The sequence below is a fragment of the Arachis stenosperma genome, chromosome 1 (assembly GCF_014773155.1).
Source record: "Arachis stenosperma cultivar V10309 chromosome 1, arast.V10309.gnm1.PFL2, whole genome shotgun sequence".
In the NCBI taxonomy this organism is placed as follows: Eukaryota; Viridiplantae; Streptophyta; class Magnoliopsida; order Fabales; family Fabaceae; genus Arachis; species Arachis stenosperma.
Window position 1 is genome coordinate 130,265,546 of NC_080377.1, and position 19,000 is coordinate 130,284,545.

General features: G+C 38.9%; 1 protein-coding gene across 1 annotated transcript; it reads left to right on the top strand.

The window, feature by feature from the left end:
- The first annotated feature begins 14,545 nt into the window (after positions 1 to 14,545).
- Positions 14,546 to 17,616, top strand: LOC130934852 (uncharacterized). The gene is made up of 9 exons (XM_057864380.1): positions 14,546 to 14,783; positions 14,908 to 15,000; positions 15,150 to 15,613; positions 15,758 to 15,824; positions 15,919 to 15,972; positions 16,254 to 16,361; positions 16,394 to 16,459; positions 16,556 to 16,624; positions 16,804 to 17,616. The coding sequence occupies exons 1-9, from the start codon at positions 14,673 to 14,675 to the stop codon at positions 16,888 to 16,890; spliced, it is 1,119 nt and encodes a 372-aa protein (XP_057720363.1). The 5' UTR covers positions 14,546 to 14,672; the 3' UTR covers positions 16,891 to 17,616.
- The last annotated feature ends 1,384 nt before the right edge of the window (positions 17,617 to 19,000 follow it).

Genomic DNA, 19,000 nt, shown 5'->3' on the forward strand with positions numbered 1-19,000 from the left:
TCACAATGGGCTGGGAAGGAGTCCCCACGTTCTGAGGAGGAGGAGGAGGAGGAGGAGGAGGAGGAGAGACGATTGCCCTGGTGCTACCAGTTCTAGCCCGAGATCTTGCCTTAGCCTCCTGAACTCTTTGGTAAAATTCTTGAGCATTCTTCCTTGCCATATCTGCAAAAGTCACAATTAGCAAAAACAACAAATCGTCAAAACCTCAAAGTCAAAAGATACAAATCGGAAGTAAGAAATATATATACATATATATATATAAGCTACCTAGTTGCGACCGAACAAAAGTCGGCGATCCCTGGAGGAATTTTCTAGTATCCAAGTATGGGGCCCCCCCACACATCTCGGAAAAACCCCACAATGGCCGCCTCCACCTCGTCTAGGTCGTCCAGACCGTACTTCTCACAAGGGGAGGCCTTCAACCAATAGAGGGAAAAGCGAGGGGAAGAATTCTCATCCAAGAAAAAGGGGTAGTGACCCTCTACAGCTTGCACTTTGAAAAAATAATTTTTGAAATCGTGGAAGGATTCGTCGAAGAGGGTGAAAATCCTCCGACCTTGAATGGCTCAGAAAGACACCCATTGCTGCTTGTTATTTAGCCCACTGAAGGGCTTAGTCATGTGGAAAAGATAGAAGAAAATCCTCAAAGAGGTCAGAAAGTCCAAAGCGTGACTAATAAATTGGTAAATTTTCAGAAAACCCCAAGAATTGGGGTGAAGTTGGGTAGGGGCAACTCGACAGTGGTGCAAAACGGACATCTCAAAATTCGAAAAAGGAAGAAAAACACCTAAACGGGTGATCATACATTCATACATAAAGAAAAAATGAGGGGCCGCCTCATTGGCCCTCCCAAAACAAACCCGGTCTTCTGGACCCGGGACTACCAACTCATACTTTGGCTCGTCCTCCTCAGAAGTACAAATTCTGTGGTGAATACGAAGGTGGGTGATAAACTCAGCATCGACCAAGGGTTCCTCCCCTAGGACCGTGACATCAACCCATTGAGAAAGAACATCTACGGAAGCCATTTATTTTCTTATAAAGGGTAACAAAAACCTACAAAAGGAAAAGAAAAGAAAAATAAAAAACACGGTCTCTAAAGGGAGGAAATACGGAACTAAAGTTTACAAACCAACCTATCTATCTACAAAATAAAAGCATGCAAACATAAGGCATGTTACGAAAGAAGAAAAGCTAACCTTTATCCAAAAATGAAGGTTGGAAAGAAGCAGAAGTCTCCGAAACACAAGAGCGCAGCACGAACGAAGGAAGAGGAAATTTGAAAAATCGCAGAAACGAAAAAATGAAAGAGATGAAAAGTATTTATAAACATGCTAAGGGGCATAATGGTAAAAGCGGGACAGTCATTAATGAGAATGCACCGTTACCAAGACCTACGCACATCCCTAACAGACACGACGCTTGATTAGACGTAACTGTCAAAACCAAAAGGACACGGAAAGTCACGTCGGTTTCAAACCATCACGTCGGTCCGCCAACAAGTCGGCTACGACCCCGAGCAGAATACTCGAACCCAAATCTTGAAAAAATTGGGCTCGAGTAGGGGCACTGTTCATACCCTGACCCAATAATAAAGGCCCAGGATCAAGCAAAAGACCTAATCCAAAGGGTTGGGCCTCACTAGTACCAATCTTCATCCTATGAAGTCGGTACTCACTACGACTTGTTCTAAAGAAGTCAGGCACGAGGGTTAGCTGGCAGATAAGCACTCATTCAAATGAGTAACTGCCCCTAGAATCTCTCTAACCACTTCTACGAGCCATATCCTAACCTCCCTAAGATAATGGGACGGTTACCACCCTAAAAATATGGCACTACTCCAACGGTGGTTATTGGTTCACCACTATAAATACACTGACACCCCTCAGGTATCTCTAAGTCCAATACTCTCTAGACCTGCTCACACTCTTGCTAACTTAGGCATCGGAGTGTCTTTGCAGGTACCACCCCCATCTCCTCACAGAAACAAGTCGGACGGAGGCCCCCGAGTTGCAGACCCATTCGAAATCCTCCTCCTTCACACATTTGGGCCAACAAACGCCATTTAGCCCATCAATCTCCGGTTACCCACCAGTAACATTATTATTATTATTATTATTATTAAAGTATTTTTTTAAAGCAGTATAAATTTTATTATTTTGGAATAAGTAAAGAAAAATTCTTGGGATTTAGTAATTTTTAATATTTTTTGTCATTATTTGACTAATAAATACTAAATTATTTTTACTAAATAAATTTTATTAATTTATGTGTGAAAATTTTGAAAAATATGGGTGCAAACTGTATTAATTTATGTTGTAAAATTTTAATAAATATAGGTGCAAACTATATACTTCTTATGTGCAAAATATCTGTAAATATGGGTACAAATTATTGCTGGCCAAGTGTTGATAAAAAATAATAATATTTGCTAACCATGAGCATTGTCAATAAGTAAAATTGAATTTTAAGTAATTACCTAAGTTAGTCCCTGAAGTTTTTAAAATAATACACTTTAGTCCCTAAGATTTTAAAATACACAAAATAGTCTTTAATATTTACTTCCGTTAGATAATACAGTTCCCTATTAGTCACTAACAGTGACTGCTGACGTGAAACGTTAACTTGTACACATGGTTGTTAAATACTCACGTATGCCATATGAACAAATAATCAGTCTTTAAGATGAAGTACAAAACAATCTTTGAAGAGTTTTAAAAATTTTAAAATAGTCCCTAAAAATTTTAAAATTTTAAAACATTCCTTTCGAATATTTTTTATTTTTTCAAAAATCATCATTTTATAATATTGTTGTTTATCAGAATAATAAAATAATATTATAAAATATATAATAAATGAAATAGAAAATAACAAAATATATACTAAAAGATAATTTTATTAATTAACACTAAAATATTACAAAAAATAATATTATTTAATCATTAATCTATAATACCTATATTGAGGTGACGTAGAATCATAATATATAATAACAACTAAATTTAAGAAGTCATTGCATTACGAAAATAATTATTTATATACCTAAAATCTTAAGATATTGAGATCGAATAAACTTAGAAAAATACTTCTAAGTGAAAAAAAAAATCTATTTTTTTGACATAATTGTTAATTGTAGTAGCACAAATAATTTTAACAGCAAGTATATTTTGTGCACTATTATAACTAGTGAATCTCAAAATTTTTTAAGAAACATGAACAAAACACTTTGTTCCGTGTTTTTTCCTCCTATATCTATTATCTCCGTCGATGTTGTACTTCCTTTTCCTCTTTTCTTGGCATATTTTCTTCATTTTTATCGATTTCATCTTCTTGTGCACAGATGCCCTTATATAGATTGAACAGAGACTAAGCATTTTGAATATACTCTGATAACGAATCAAAAGCATCGGTTGTGGTGAGAATTGTGGTGATGATGTATGATGAAGTCATTATGCCATTGTATTGAGTGTTATCATGTTTTTGAATTACGGACCGAATTATAATTTCTTTGGACCAAGATATAAGTTTTATTGGCTGAGTCATAGGTAATGGATCAAGAATTGTTTTCCGAGTAATAGGTTGTAGTTACCGAGTAATGCGAAATGGATCAAATTGTAATTTCAAATTATAAGTATAACGATCGAGTTATCTGTTGGTTTTTTATGAGCCATGAAAATTCTAACGTTCTTTTGACCTAATATCCAAATTATAGCTTATAACTGCAAGTTAAAGTGACCATATCATGTTCCATTTTAATTTTATTTTGTTATGGTAAAAAATAAGTAATTTGTTTTGTTGAGTACATTATTCATTCGTTTTGGTTATAAATTGAAACAGGCACTTGACTCGAAGTCAAAGTAGAATTTAGTTAGTATTCCGAAAGGTCTCTTATGTCCTGTGTTATGTTAAAAAAATTTAAAATTTTGAATCATATTTTATATTTTGCTTCTTTTTTTTTATATTGAGAATCTCTTACCTGAATTGAGAAACAGTGTTTTATTCATAAAATTTACATAATTTTATACTTTGTCTAATAAGTATAGTGGATTATAACTTTATATATTTTTTTTAATTCAGGAAATAAAAAACCTAACCATAAGAAAATTCCCAAATTATTTATGCAATTTAATAAATATTTCCATGCACTAGATAATCATGATTGCGTCAATTGCGATGCAGATTTATTTTATGTTAGATAGATCATTTTTATTTGTATACTATTGAATGATCAACGATAATATATACTTCTATTATTAGCTTAATTGTTTTATTTTGAATTCAATAGAATTCTATTACGCTTATTATCAAACGACTCTTCACTCTTATCTATTGATTATTTTATTTTCTCTTATCTTTATCTTTAGGACTTAGTTGTTATGCTAATAAGTTAGGCAATTTCTGGATAATATTTTAAACCAAAATTTAAGTTTAGTCATTTGTAAAACATACTAATTATGAGCAAAACAGGCTAATTACACAACTAGCTCAAAAATTTAAAACAAAACTTTTGGTCTTAAATATAAATGAGTTAGTGGCCATGATTTGAAATTAACCTTTCGGATCTAGTGCTCTAATACCATGTCATAATACCATTTATTCCAAAAGCTTCAACTGATGAGAAAAGGTAACATTAATGATTATATTTCTAATATTCCATAAACCTTTATTATACACATTGTACAAGTATTCTATTGGCTTCTCATACTTTCCCTAATAAATTTTAGAGTAGATAGTTGTTCATACCCTGGCCCAATAATAAGGGCCCAGGTCCAACTAAAAGGCCTAATCCAATAGATTAAGCCTAACTAAGCGCCGACCTTCACATAAGAAGTCGGTGTTCATTACGACCTGCTCTAAAGAAGTCGGATATGAGATTAGCTGGCAGATAGGCACTCATTCAAATGAGTAACCGCCCCTGAAATCTCTCTAACCGCTTCACAAAGCCATATCTTAACCTCCCTAAGATAAAGGGACGGTTATCATCCTAAAGATACGGCACTACTCCAACGGTGGTTATTGGCTCACCACTATAAGTACACTGACACTCCTCAGGTATCTCTAAGCCCAATACTCTCTAGACCTGCTCACACCCTTGCTAACTTAGGCATCGGAGTGTCTTTGCAGGTACCACCCCCCATTCACTTACGAACACAAGTCGGACGAAGTCCCCCGAGCTGCATACTCAGACGAAAACTTCCTCCCTCACGCATTTGGGCCATCTCACGCCATTCGCTCAATTCATCTCCGGTTACCCACCGTAACATTGGCGCCGTTGCCGGAGACCCGAGAGATCATCCATTAATGGCGGATAGACCCCACGAAGAAGTCCATGCGGAAACAGATTCCGAAGAAGAGAATCTGGACGCAGGTAATAACAATGCGGACTTAACCCTCCATCAAGAGGTTAACGATCAGCCGAGAGAAGGCACCTCCGGGGTAAAAAACCCGAAGGCAAACCCCTCAGACGAGCGAGAATCGGAAAAGGGCGGACCATCCCACGTAACTGAACTGATGGGGTTAGTCCACAGCCGCCTGGAGCAGTTAGAACAAGAGCGGGAGAAACAAAAGGAGACAGAGAAGTACCTAAGAGAGGAGATGGAACGGCGAAAAGAGTTAGAAAGGAAACTCTCAAAGCTGGAATCCTCCCTCAAGAGTCACAATTCCCGCGACGACCAAGAAGAGTCACTCTTAGGTGAAGAGGATCCTTTCAGCGAGGACATAATGAGGGCAAAAGTTCCGAGAAACTTCAAAAGCCCTGATATGGACCTCTATGATGGAACCACGGATCCAAAGCACCACCTAAGCAACTTTAAAAGTCGGATGTACCTAGCGGATGCTTCCGACGCCACACGATGCAAAGCTTTCCCGACCACTTTATCAAAAGCAGCAATGAAGTGGTTCGACAGCCTTCCACCACGATCGATCACCAGCTTTGAAGACCTCTCAAGGAAGTTTTTGATGAGGTTCTCAATTCAGAAAGACAAAGTGAAACATGCACCGAGCCTCCTGGGAGTAAAACAGGAGGTCGGAGAATCTTTACGAGCCTATATGGAAAGATTCAACAAAGCATGTTTGGAGATCCAAGACCTGCCCACAGAGGCAGTGATAATGGGGCTCGTTAATGGACTCAGAGAAGGTCCCTTCTCACAGTCCATATCTAAAAGGCACCCCGTTTCCCTAAGTGATGTACAAGAGAGAGCTGAAAAGTACATCAACATGGAAGAAAACGCCAAATTAAGAGACCTGAGCGGACGACCTGGGCCCCCTCCCTCGACAAAAGAGAGGGAAAGGGAGACCAAGAAAAGAGAAGAGCTCGGTCTCGAAAGGCCAAGGAAATATCACTCTTATACTCCACTGAAAGTTTCTATAGTGGATGTATACAGAGAGATTTGCAACACTGAAAGACTGCCACCCCCTAGACCTATTAAAAATAAAAAAGGGAGGAGCCGCAGCGACTACTGTGAGTACCATAAAATATATGGTCACTCCACCAACGACTGTTACGACCTTAAGAATGTGATAGAAAAGCTGGCTAGAGAAGGTCGGCTTGATAGATATCTCATAGAAAGGTCGGACGGCCACGGAAAGAGGAAGCGAGATGATATGGACAGAAGAGACCCACCACCGCAGACCCCAGAAAGACATATCCATATGATCTCAGGGGGATTCGCGGGAGGGGGACTCACCAAATCCTCTCGCAAAAGACATCTCAAAAGAGTCTACCAGGTCGGGGAAGAGTCACCCGACCTCCCTACAATTTCATTCACAAAAGAAGATGGGCAAGGAATAATCCCTGGACACGATGATCCAGTGGTAATAACTATGATCCTAGCAAACGTCCATCTCCACAGAACCCTAGTAGACCAAGGGAGCTCGGCGGACATTCTCTTCAAACCTGCTTTCGACAAGCTAGGGTTAGATGAGAAAGAATTAAGGGCCTACCCCGACACCCTGTATGGATTAGGGGACACACCAATAAAACCACTGGGATTTTTGCCCCTCCACACCACTTTTGAAAAAGGGGAAAAATCAAAGACTCTGAGTATAGATTTCATAGTCATCGATGTGGGGTCAGCTTATAATGCTCTAATCGGCAGAGCCACCCTCAATCGACTCGGAGCAGTGGTATCTACCCCTCACCTCTGCATGAAATTTCCGACCTCAGCGGGAATAGCAACGGTAAGGGGAGATCAAAAGCTAGCAAGAAAGTGTTACAATGAAAGCCTAAACCTAAGAGGAAAGGGCAGAGAAGTTAACACAATAGAACTCGGCGGCGCGAAGGCCAAAGAAGAGCTACGACCACAACCGGGAGGAAAAACCGAGGAGATACAGGTTGGTGAAGAGGAAGGGAAAAACACTCACATAGGAGCCAACCTAGGGGAAACTCTAAAACAAGGGTTGACTAAGCTCCTAAGAGATAATTCCGACCTATTCGCCTGGAAGGCCTCCGACATGCCCGGGATTGACCCCGAGCTCATGTCCCACAAGCTCTCGGTTTATCCGGGATCCCGACCTGTACAACAAAGAAGACGCAAGCTCGGCCCAGAACGAGCCCTAATAGTAGAAGAGCAAGTACAGGCGCTCCTGGAAGCTGGCTTTATTAGAGAAGTCAAGTACCCAACATGGCTAGCCAATGTAGTGCTAGTCAAAAAACAAAATGGTAAATGGAGAATGTGTGTCGACTATACTGACCTAAATAAGGCATGTCCTAAGGACCCTTATCCCCTACCAAGTATTGATACCTAGTGGATTCCAGCTCGGGGTACCAATACTTATCATTTATGGACGCCTACTCGGGATATAATCAAATTCCGATGTATGAGCCCGACCAAGAGAAAACGTCATTCATCACACCCCGAGCCAACTATTGCTACGTGGTCATGCCATTCGGACTAAAGAATGCAGGAGCCACATATCAAAGGTTGATGAATAAAGTGTTTTCTTCCCACCTGGGGACCCTGATGGAGGTATACGTCGACGACATGCTAGTAAAAACCCAGAAAGAAGTCGACCTCTTATCCGATCTCTCACAAGTCTTCGACACCATAAGGCTGCATGGGATGAGACTAAATCCGGCAAAATGCGCTTTCGCGGTGGAGGCAGGAAAATTTCTAGGATTTATGCTAACACAAAGAGGGATTGAGGCCAATCCCGACAAATGTAAAGCCATCCTAGAAATGAAAAGCCCGACCTGTTTGAGAGAAGTCCAACAGCTCAACGGCCGACTTGCGGCCCTCTCCAGATTCTTAGCAGGATCGGCACTAAAATCCCTTCCACTATTCTCCTTATTAAGAAAGGGATGCCAATTCGAATGGACTCCGGAATGCGAGGAGGCGTTCCAAGAGTTCTTTCCAAGAGTTCAAAAAGTTTCTAAGCCAACCTCCTATCTTAACCTGACCAGTACCAGGGAAAGACCTCGTTTTGTACTTATCCGTAGCAAACAGGGCTGTCTCGTCAGCCCTGATAAAAGAAGACGAGGTCGGACAGCACCCGGTCTATTTCATCAGTAAGGTACTACAAGGCCCTGAACTAAGGTACCACAAACTTGAAAAGTTTGCCTACTCCTTAGTGATAGCCTCACGAAGGCTACGATCTTACTTTCAGGCTCACACAATAAGAGTCCGCACAAACCAACCCATGAAGCAAATCCTCCAAAAGACGGATGTTGCAGGGAGAATGGTCCAATGGGCAATAGAGCTCTCCGAATTCGATCTAAAATATGAAACTCGGACAGCAATTAAAGCTCAATGTCTCGCCGACTTCGTAGCAGAATACGCAGGGGACCAAGAGGAAAAGCCGACTACATGGAAACTCTATGTAGACGGATCCTCCAACAAAACGGGAAGCGACGCAGGCATAATATTGGTAGATGAAAGAGGAACCCAGATCGAGGTTTCTCTAAAATTTGAATTCCCAGCCTCAAATAATCAGGCAGAATATGAAGCCTTGATTGCTGGGCTAAAATTAGCAGAAGAAGTCGGTGCTACAAAGGTGATGATATACAGCGACTCGCAAGTGGTGACCTCCCAAATAAGTGGAGAGTATCAGGCAAAGGACCCAAACATGAAGAGGTACTTGGAAAAAACTTTGGAGCACCTTGGGCGCTTTGTAGAAACCGAGGTAAAACACATAACTCGGGATCTGAACAGCAGAGCAGATGCCCTATCCAAGTTAGCAAGCACCAAACCAGGAGGGAACAATAGAAGCCTGATTCAAGAAACCCTCTAAGAACCCTTGGTAGCAAAAACGGAAGATAAGCAAGAGATACTTGAAGTAGTCGGTTTAGACCTCGGATGGATGAATCCCTTAGTCGAATACTTGAAATTCGACATCCTCCCTAAGGAGGAAAAGGAAGCCAAAAGAATCCGAAGGAAAGCACAACATTACACTTTGGTGAAGAATGTCCTTTACCGAAGAGGGATATCAACACCACTGTTAAAATGCGTACCGACCTCAAGAACCACCGAGGTGTTGGAGGAAGTACATAGAAAGCTCACCGCAAATTGGAAGGGACCATACAAAATCAATGAAGTTTTAGGAAAAGGTTATTATAAAGTAACCAACCTGAACGGCACTGAGCTACCAAGGTCGTGGCATGCTTGTAACATGAAAAGGTACTACAGTTAAAAGCGAACTCTACTCCCTGATGTACTCTTTTCCCAACTTCATGATTTTTTTCCCAAAAGGGTTTTTTCTGGAGAAGGGTTTTTAACGAGGCATCATAGTAGAGACTAAGGGAAAATTAGGCTATCAAGACCCTTAGTAGCAAAAGAAGGTACCTCCCCAATTAATAAAGTTCTTTTTCATACATAATATCTCTTATAATATCCTTCTTTATTTTTCTAAGTCTTTCTACGAAACGCGCCGACTTAAGCTCGACAAAACGTAAAAATCCCATGAACCGACCTAGATGGTCGTCAGGATAAAACGACGAGGTACAAGTCGGTGTAAAGAGGTTATATGAGTCGATCGTAAAAACTCGGAACCAATCCGACTCACAAGTCGAGACGAGATCCCGAGTACCAAACTCGGAAACACTTCGATCCATAAATCGGAGTATAAAACCAAGTAGAAGAAAAACGCATCGCAAAAGTAACCTGAGTCATAAGAACTCGCTAAAACAAAGTTGAGTACAAGGGATAACAAAAAGAGATAGGAAAACCTAGGAAGAAGTTTAAAGGATGTCCCGAAAATCCTTAAACAAAAAACAAACAAGCCAAAAAGAAAGGTTTTCAAGAAAAAGCTAAGGGGAATTCAGAAAAGCATACACGCACAAGGTAACTTAAAACCCTTATCCAAAAAAGGGTATTTTGTTAAATCTAAACCCTTATTCAAAAAGGGCACTTGCCAAAATATTTTGTTAATGGCCTTAAAAGGCCAAAAAAGATTGTTCAAACGTCATCAAGCAACATATAAATGAGTTTAAAAAAGGGGGGACTCACAGGCCGAGCCCCCATATAGCCATAAAAAATACATATATAAGTTATTTCTGCAGAGGAGTAGACGGATCACCACCAACAGAGCCGGGAGGAGCGCCACCAGGACCAGGAAGAGAAGCTGAAGAGGAAGTCGGAGGAACAACTGAAGAACTCGGAGCATCTTTGGAACGAGGAGGAGACTCAATAATCCTCTGCCCCCGAGTCTTCAAATCTGACTCGGAAACAACCTCGGGGGCAGGAGGATCCACGATAGCACCGTCAATGACGACCTTATCAGGATGTAAAGGAGAAAGGTCCAAGTCGGGAGCAATAACTCTGACTTGCTCCAGGAAAATTCTCCAAGACTCCTCGGCCCCATCAGCGATAGAGTCCTCCAACTCGGCGTATGCGTTCCGAGAATTCAGCAAATCCTTCCTCACAGCCACAAGATCCTGAAATAAACTTTGGTAACTATCCTGTGCTGTCTTCCTTAAATTCGCCTCCATAGTACATTGGGCCCGCAGTTTACTCTCCTTCTCCCGGAGACTATCCCTCTCCTCCCTCAACTTGGCCACCTCCCCCTTTAACTCCCTCTCTTGTTCTTGGAAAGCAAGAAGCCTCCCCTCCAACTCCTCAACCTTCGAGGTTACCCCCAAAGAGCTGAGGGGAGTCTTCTCAAAAAGATCTAAAAGTTTGCCACAAACACCTGCTGCCCTAAAACTCTCCTCGGCCATGGTGGTAAGGTGGTTTCGAACAGAAACATCATCCATACTTATAAAAGGATAGATGTTCTTTCGGACGAACGCAAGAGCATCCGCCTTAACCCCACCATCAAAAGAAGAAGAGCCAGACTCTGAAGTCTTGCGCTTCTTCTTCTCTGGCTCAGGAAGAAGTTGGGCAGAAGGGAGTGGCCGAGACAAAGTTGAAGAGGAAATTATAATGGGCCGAGAGGGAGTACCCACGTTTTTAGGAGGAGGAGGAGGAGGAGGAGGAGGAGAGGCGATCGTCCTGGCACCACCAGACCTGGCCCGGGACTTGGCCTTAGCCTCCTGAACTCGTTGGTAAGACTCCTGAGCATTCTTCTTTGCCATATCTGCAAAAGAAACAACTAGCAAAAGTTACAAGTCGGTAAAAACTCAAACCGGCAGAAACAAGTCGGAAATGAGAGATGCATGCACTACCTAGTTGTGACTGAACAAAAGTCGGCGTCCCCTGGAGAAATTTCCTCGTATCTAAATACGGGGCCCTCCCCCACGCTTCTCGGAAAAACCCCACAATAGCCGCCTCCACCTCGTCAAGGTCATCTAGACCATACTTCTCACAAGGGGAGGCCGCCAACCAATAAAGGGGAAAGCGAGGGGAGGAGTGCTCATCCAGGAAAAAGGGGTGGTGACCCTCTACAGCTTGTACTTTGAAGAAATAATTTTTGAAATCATGAAAGGATTCGTCAAAAAGGGTGAAAATCCTCCGACCTTATATGGCTCGGAAAGACACCCATTGCTGTTTATTATTTAGCCCACTAAAGGGCTTAGTCATATGAAAGAGAAAAAAGAAAATCCTCAAAGAGGTCAGAAAGTCCAAGGCGTGGCTAACAAACTGATAGATTTTCAGAAAACCCCAAGAATTAGGGTGAAGTTGGGTAGGTGCAACTCGACAGTGGTGCAAGACAGATATTTCAAAATCCGAAAAGGGAAGAAAAACACCCAGGCGGGTGATCATACATTCATACATGAAGAAAAAATGAGGGGCCGTCTCATCGGCCCTCCCAAAACAAACCCGGTCTTCCGGACCCGGGACTATCAACTCATACTTTGGCTCGTCCTCCTCCGAAGTACAGAGCTGGTGATGAGTACGAAGATGAGTGATAAACTCAGCATCGACCAAAGGTTCCTCCCCAAGGACAGTGTCATCAACCCACAGAGAAAGAACATCTACAGAGGCCATTTTTCTTTATGAAAAATGACAGAAACCTACAAAAAGGAAAAAGAAAAAGAAAATCAAAAAATACGGTCCCTAAAGGGGAGGGATGCGAAACCGAAAATCTACAGATCGACCTATCCACCCACAAAAACCAAAAGCATACAAACATAAGGCATGACATGAAAAAAGTGAACACTGACCTTTATCCGAGAAATAAAGGTTGGGAAAGGCAGAAAATCTTCAAGCACAAGAATGCAGCACGAACAAGGAGAGAAGAAGTTTGAAAGATTGCAGAAACGGAAGAAGGAAAGAGAGGGAAAGTATTTATAAACATGCTAAGGGGCATAATGGTAAAAACGAGGCAGTCATTAATGAGATTGCACCGTTACCAAAGCCCTCAATCCCTAAATACTTCCCCAACGGACACGACGCTTGAATAGACGTAACTGTCAGAAACAAAAGGTCGCGAAAATCACGTCGGTTTCAAAACCCGTGAAAGTCGGCTACGAACCCGAGTTAAATACTTGAACCCAAGCCTTAAAAAGATCTTGGGCTCAAGTAGGGGCACTGTTCATACCCTGGCCCAATAATAAGGGCCCAGGTCCAACTAAAAGGCCTAATCCAATAGATTAAGCCTAACTAAGCGCCGACCTTCACATAAGAAGTCGGTGTTCATTACGACCTGCTCTAAAGAAGTCGGACATGAGATTAGCTGGCAGATAGGCACTCATTCAAATGAGTAACCGCCCCTGAAATCTCTCTAACCGCTTCACAAAGCCATATCTTAACCTCCCTAAGATAAAGGGACGGTTATCATCCTAAAGATACGGCACTACTCCAACGGTGGTTATTGGCTCACCACTATAAGTACACTGACACTCCTCAGGTATCTCTAAGCCCAATACTCTCTAGATCTGCTCACACCCTTGCTAACTTAGGCATCGGAGTGTCTTTGCAGGTACCACCCCCCATTCACTTGCGAACACAAGTCGGACGAAGTCCCCCGAGTTGCATACTCAGACGAAAACTTCCTCCCTCACGCATTTGGGCCATCTCACGCCATTCGCTCAATTCATCTCCGGTTACCCACCGTAACAATAGTATTTTCTTTAATTTTAGTGAAACTCTAAACTTTAATTGTTGTAGATATTTCATTAATTCAAAATATACAAATATCATAATTTTTGTAGTGAACTCCAAAACTTTTCAGATAGCTGAGCAAAGTGATGCCAAGCCAAAAATGAATGATATTGAATATGAAAAGTCTGAACTAAGACTTGCTCAACTTTAACATCAACTTCACTTGAATGGACCTGGTGCATTAATATCATCTATTTGTATAAAAGTATAAAAAATAGTAGTATAGAATTTATTTGTATGAAAGTGTAAAAAATAATAATATAAAAGTATTAGAGTTGTTTATCTTTAGCTAATATACAATTATTCACTGATTCTTTGACTCGTAATAAAATTATATTAATTGAAAATTTTATAGAAAGTGTTTTGTTTTTAAGATTCTTTTATTTTGTTTTATTAATTTTAGTTCTAAAATACACAATTTCAGTTCAAAATTGAAAATATATTGAACAAGCATTTATCATAAATCAATAATTATTATTACATATAAGAATTAAGAGAAGCAATTTTTTTGTAACAGATAAATAATGCCAGAAAAATTACGGGTAAAAAGATTCACTATTGATAAATTGGAGATTAGGGAATTCACGGGTGAATTGGAAATTATGAAATTCACTAATAACAAATTATTGTAATAAGAAAATAATAAATAATCAAAGAAAATATGTTTATAAGAAAGAAATAAAGGAAAAAATATCAAAAAATATATTTTTTCTTTAAAAAATTATATTTTTTTTAAATATTATAAAAATTATTTTTTTAATAATTTTTGTATTAACGATTTTTTTAATAATAAAATCTCCCCGATCTTTTACATTAACTTTTTCAAAAATTTTTGTATATAAATAAAATTTAAAATAAATAGACTAAAAATTTTAGAAATTAAAATTTATTAATTTAAACATAATTATATATAAATTATTTAAAAAAATTATTTTAAAATTTTTAAGAATTATTGTAATATTTAAAAAAAATTATATTTATTTTAGGGATTAATTTATTCAAATTGTATTAAGAATTATTTGTTATATTATAAAATTTAAAACAATAAGTGTCCAACTTTAAAAAGGTGAATTTCCAGGATTACACTCAAGTCTTGATTCTTAATTCTTTCTCCCAATCTTTTCCCAGCTAAGAGCCGGTTCCAGAAAAGGCGAACTCATTAAGAGAAAGAGAAAGAGAAAGGGGAAGAGGAAGATGACGCTGGACGATGATAGTTCCATCTACGTTGGGGGTCTTCCCTACGACGCTTCCGAACAAACTATCCGCTCTGTCTTTCATTTATATGGCGCCATCCTTGATGTTAAGGTCTCTCTCCCTCAATTTTTAGGGTTTCTTTCACATTCATATTTTTCTGATTCCATTCACCAGTAGCAAATTGCGCCAATTCGGTTCCCGTTTTCACGCTCAAGTTTTTTTTTTCTTTTACCAGATTATCAACGAGCACAGGGGCAAGTGCTATTGCTTTGTTACTTTCACGAATACTAGGTCAGCAATTAATGCCATCAACGACATGAATGGCAGGGTATGCACTTTCTCTTAAATAAATGCACCTTCTATGTTTCGTTCTCAGTGTTTTCTAGTGTACCAATGTGAAAGGAAACTGTAGCAGTACTGGTTATATTGTTGTGTTCTAGAGTTGTAGACCTTTGATACTGTGATGCTCTGTATCAGACCATTGATGGGCGTGTCATTAAAGTGAATGGGGTGAGGACTCGTGGTGGGAGATCAAATTTCGGTAGTAGAGAGCGATATCATCATGCTGGTGAGAGGGATGTCGACTGGGATAGAGATAGAGACCGAGGCTATGATCACGATAGGGATGGATACAGGAATAGGAACGGCCATTGGCCTCGAGAACGCGATAGGTCTCGAGACCCTGACCAGGATAGGGATAGAAGAGTTGAGCATATGCATGATCGTCATCATGATGATCATGCCGGAGAAGCTTCCCTAGATAAAGGTTGGAGTCGAGGGGATGACCGTGCAGGAAACGGACAAGATAATGGCAGGGCATATAGTGAAGATATGGATGGAGACCACAGCTTTGATTTGAATACAGACAGGAGGATGGATACCAGTGATCGTGATAAGATTTTTGACGAAGATAAAAATGAACAGTCAAGGAGAAACAACGAGTATGATGTTCTCCATCCTTTTCCAGTGACATCATTTGATTTTTTTACTAATCTAGTGGTCGACAGATTGATGAGAGATAGCCTTAATTTATTTATGTTGTATGCACCTTCCTGTCTCCTGACTTATTGATGGTTTTCCTGCAGTTTGAATGTTAATAACCATCATCACATGCATCTTTCATCAGATTCAAATGGCAATCATAGTGATCAGGTAAGTTGAGCATTCTATGAATTGTTTAGATAGACTGATGCCCTGTTGCGATGTGTGTTTTTATCCAACTTTTTCTTGTTTATGTGGACTTCAGGTAGAAGATGAATTAAAGCAATCAACTGAACAACTTGATCAACTGAAAAAGGAGGTTTGTAATCTTGTTAGAACAAAAACTAGAGAGAGAGAGAGAGAGAAGGGGGGGGGGGGGGGGGAGGGGATCATTGAAATTTGTCTAATGATAAAGTCAAATCTTGTTTTGTGAACTATTGCATTTCTGGAGGTGCATGCTTATGCATACAAGGGCACTCCACAGATCACTATATGCTGAGTTAGGATATCATATACTTTAAAAGTCTTCCAACAAAGCCTTTTTCCGTTTTACATGCCATTGATTGATGATGCTGGAAAATGGAATTGCTTGGTTTTCAGGTGTCGCAAATGGGAGAGAGATTGGAAGAGAAAGACTTCTTGTCATGGACTTACAGAAGAAGTCTAGGGTACGGCTCTTCTAATTGTCTGTCTTTGATCATAAAATCTGTTGTATGTTTTGACACGATATTTTCCTACAGAAATTGGAGGAGGCACTGACTAACGCAAAGAAACACACTTCATATCGTCAAAAGCAGTTGACCAATGTAATAACTAGTTTATCTTAGAATACTTAGAATCTCATTTCTAACAAAATCTATGAATACTGTCTCTAATGTTGGGTTTGGGCAAATGATCTTCAGCTGCATAAATGTTTTGTACAAGTAAAAGAGTGCACCGAGAGGCTTAAAACCAGCGAAAAAGAACTTCAGGTTTGTGTTGTAGCACCATAGATTCCGAACTATATATGAACTGCAAATTATATCCTGTGTTTTCTGCATGTGATTTAATGAAATTTGACATTTTCTGGTTAATGTTAGAGAATAAGCCTAGCACACACTATCTCACGTTTACAACAATATAATGTTGAGTAAATTCTTTTGTTTTTCAGGCTATAGTGGATGCATCATCAATGTTAGAGAATGATGGTGATGGTGTTGGCTTTCAGGATGGACAACTCGCAAATGGCAGATACTAAATTGTAATTTATCATTTGAGGTTCAGTTTGGGATCGATATAGCTCATAACAATGCATCCCTTTATTATGAATTTATTTATAGTGGATATAGAGAGGGAAAAAAAATTGGGGGTCATCAGGACTCGAGATAGATTACAGTTTTCTCTTATTTAATTGAAAAAATGGAGCAGTTTTCATTTGTAACTCTACTGTCTTTACCAAATAGTATACTTCTTTTTTTTGTGTATTTTTCATTTTTTTTGGGCTTGGTGTTTTTCATTTCTTGGTCGCATGGTATTGTTAAATGGGTCGGATGCAATGTGAGCTGTTATTGGACTGGGCATGTCTGCTCTACTGGATTGGATTGATCCAAAAACAACTAAAAAGACTGAAGAAAAATATCAACAACAACAAAAACGCCTTATCTATCTAAGTGAGGTCGGTTACATGAATCAAAAGATATTCCGCAATTAACAGAGGCTGTAGGTGATTCCAAGGTGAAAAAGCTCAATTTGATTATCGGAAATGGATCCCTCAAAGTCCGTGTGCCATGAAGCGGCGTTAGAGTTAGGCGGCACCTCTGTTTCAGGAAGTCATCCTCGTGTTTCAGCGTTCTTTGATTAGCTCAGAATCAGAGCTCATGTGAGAACGGTCCAACATCTTCTCTCTGGCATCCTCTAGCGGTGTCATCTCTTCCCAAGTTGGCAGAAGCAAGCGTCGCGCCGCAGAGGGTCTTCTCTTGCGTGTCACATGTATTAGGATTAGGGGGGGGGGGGGGGGGGGGGGGGGGTCAAATTAAAAGGGAGATGGTGGTTGTTGTGGTTTTCAATTTGCTTTCTTCTGGGTTTGTTCCCAGTGTCCAACCCGGTCCTCGACAAAAAAAAAATCTACATCATTGCGTTCTATCATGTATTTTACAGGAAAATTGTTGATACATAGATATTCTTTGACCATCTCATGTATAATCTTTTTAGGTCTTTTATTAACTATGCACTTTCTATCTCATCTACCTTTTTTTTATACATATTCAAAATATCAATGACGAAATTCTACTATTTTTTTTACAATTGGCGCTATTTCAACTTTTTCTGCTGTATCTTTATTCTATATTTTGTCCATACTTGAATTGGTTTAAGGGTTGGTTTACTAATCCATTTAAACAAGTGTTAATGATTTGAAACTTATTTTGTATATAAGCAATTTATTTGCTAACAACAAATTCTTAAATAAAACTCTAATTTACGACAAATTAGTCCTATTAAATTAAGAAATATTGTGAAAAATCGAAAAAAACAAATTCATTCATTCATTGCTTACAATTAAACCTTGTTAATATGAAGTTTGGAAAGCCTCTTTACTATTTTGGTTTAAATAAATTTTTGTTTCTTATAAGATATCTTATTACTTGTAAAATTTTTCTTTTAATTTTCTTCTAATAAAATTTGTGAATGTCTATTTCGTTTCTGTTAATTTATTTTTTTTAGTGCTCATAAAATAGGTCAAATACTGATATATTGCTTCTTGTCATCTATATATTTTAATTTGTTGCATTTAACATAACTATATTATTTATAATTAGATGGTTTAAACATAAATGTGGTATAAGTTTTTTTTTTTTTAAGAGGTCTCAAGTTCGAGCTTTATCTAATGTAATCTTGACAAAAAAGGAAATATTATGTGTGTGTGAGTGTGGTGTGTATGAGTGTGTAATCTAAAATTGGGAGTTATTCAATTCATTGACCAAACAAAAAGAAAATAATTCGTATAAAACCTGTTTAACTAATGGACAACTATTAAAGCAAAAACAGAAAAAGAAAAATCCAATAAAAGTAAATAAGTAGATAACTCTTTTACGGTGTTGGTGATGGTGGTACTTGATAAAATTTCAATTCAACTATTAATGCATCATGTTAATTATTTTTATTAAGTTGAAAATTTCAAAAGATATGCATGTTAACATGCTCTGGTGTTTTATTAATTGTTTTCATAGGTCAGTAGTCAAATTCGCTCCTGAATGATTATTTATTTTTTAAATTGATTTTTAAATAATTTTTTACTCATATTAATCTTTAAAAGATTAAAACGTAAGTTAATTCGGTCATTCTATCAATTAGATGATGACATATTAGTT

Bases quoted from the DNA above. Each gene is read 5' to 3' on its own strand.
- LOC130934852 (XM_057864380.1), top strand. From the start codon at position 14,673: ATGACGCTGGACGATGATAGTTCCATCTACGTTGGGGGTCTTCCCTAC. The intron at 14,784-14,907 runs GTCTCTCTCCCT...TTCTTTTACCAG, and splicing joins GCGCCATCCTTGATGTTAAG to ATTATCAACGAGCACAGGGG. The intron at 15,614-15,757 runs GTATGATGTTCT...GTTTTCCTGCAG, and splicing joins CAGTCAAGGAGAAACAACGA to TTTGAATGTTAATAACCATC.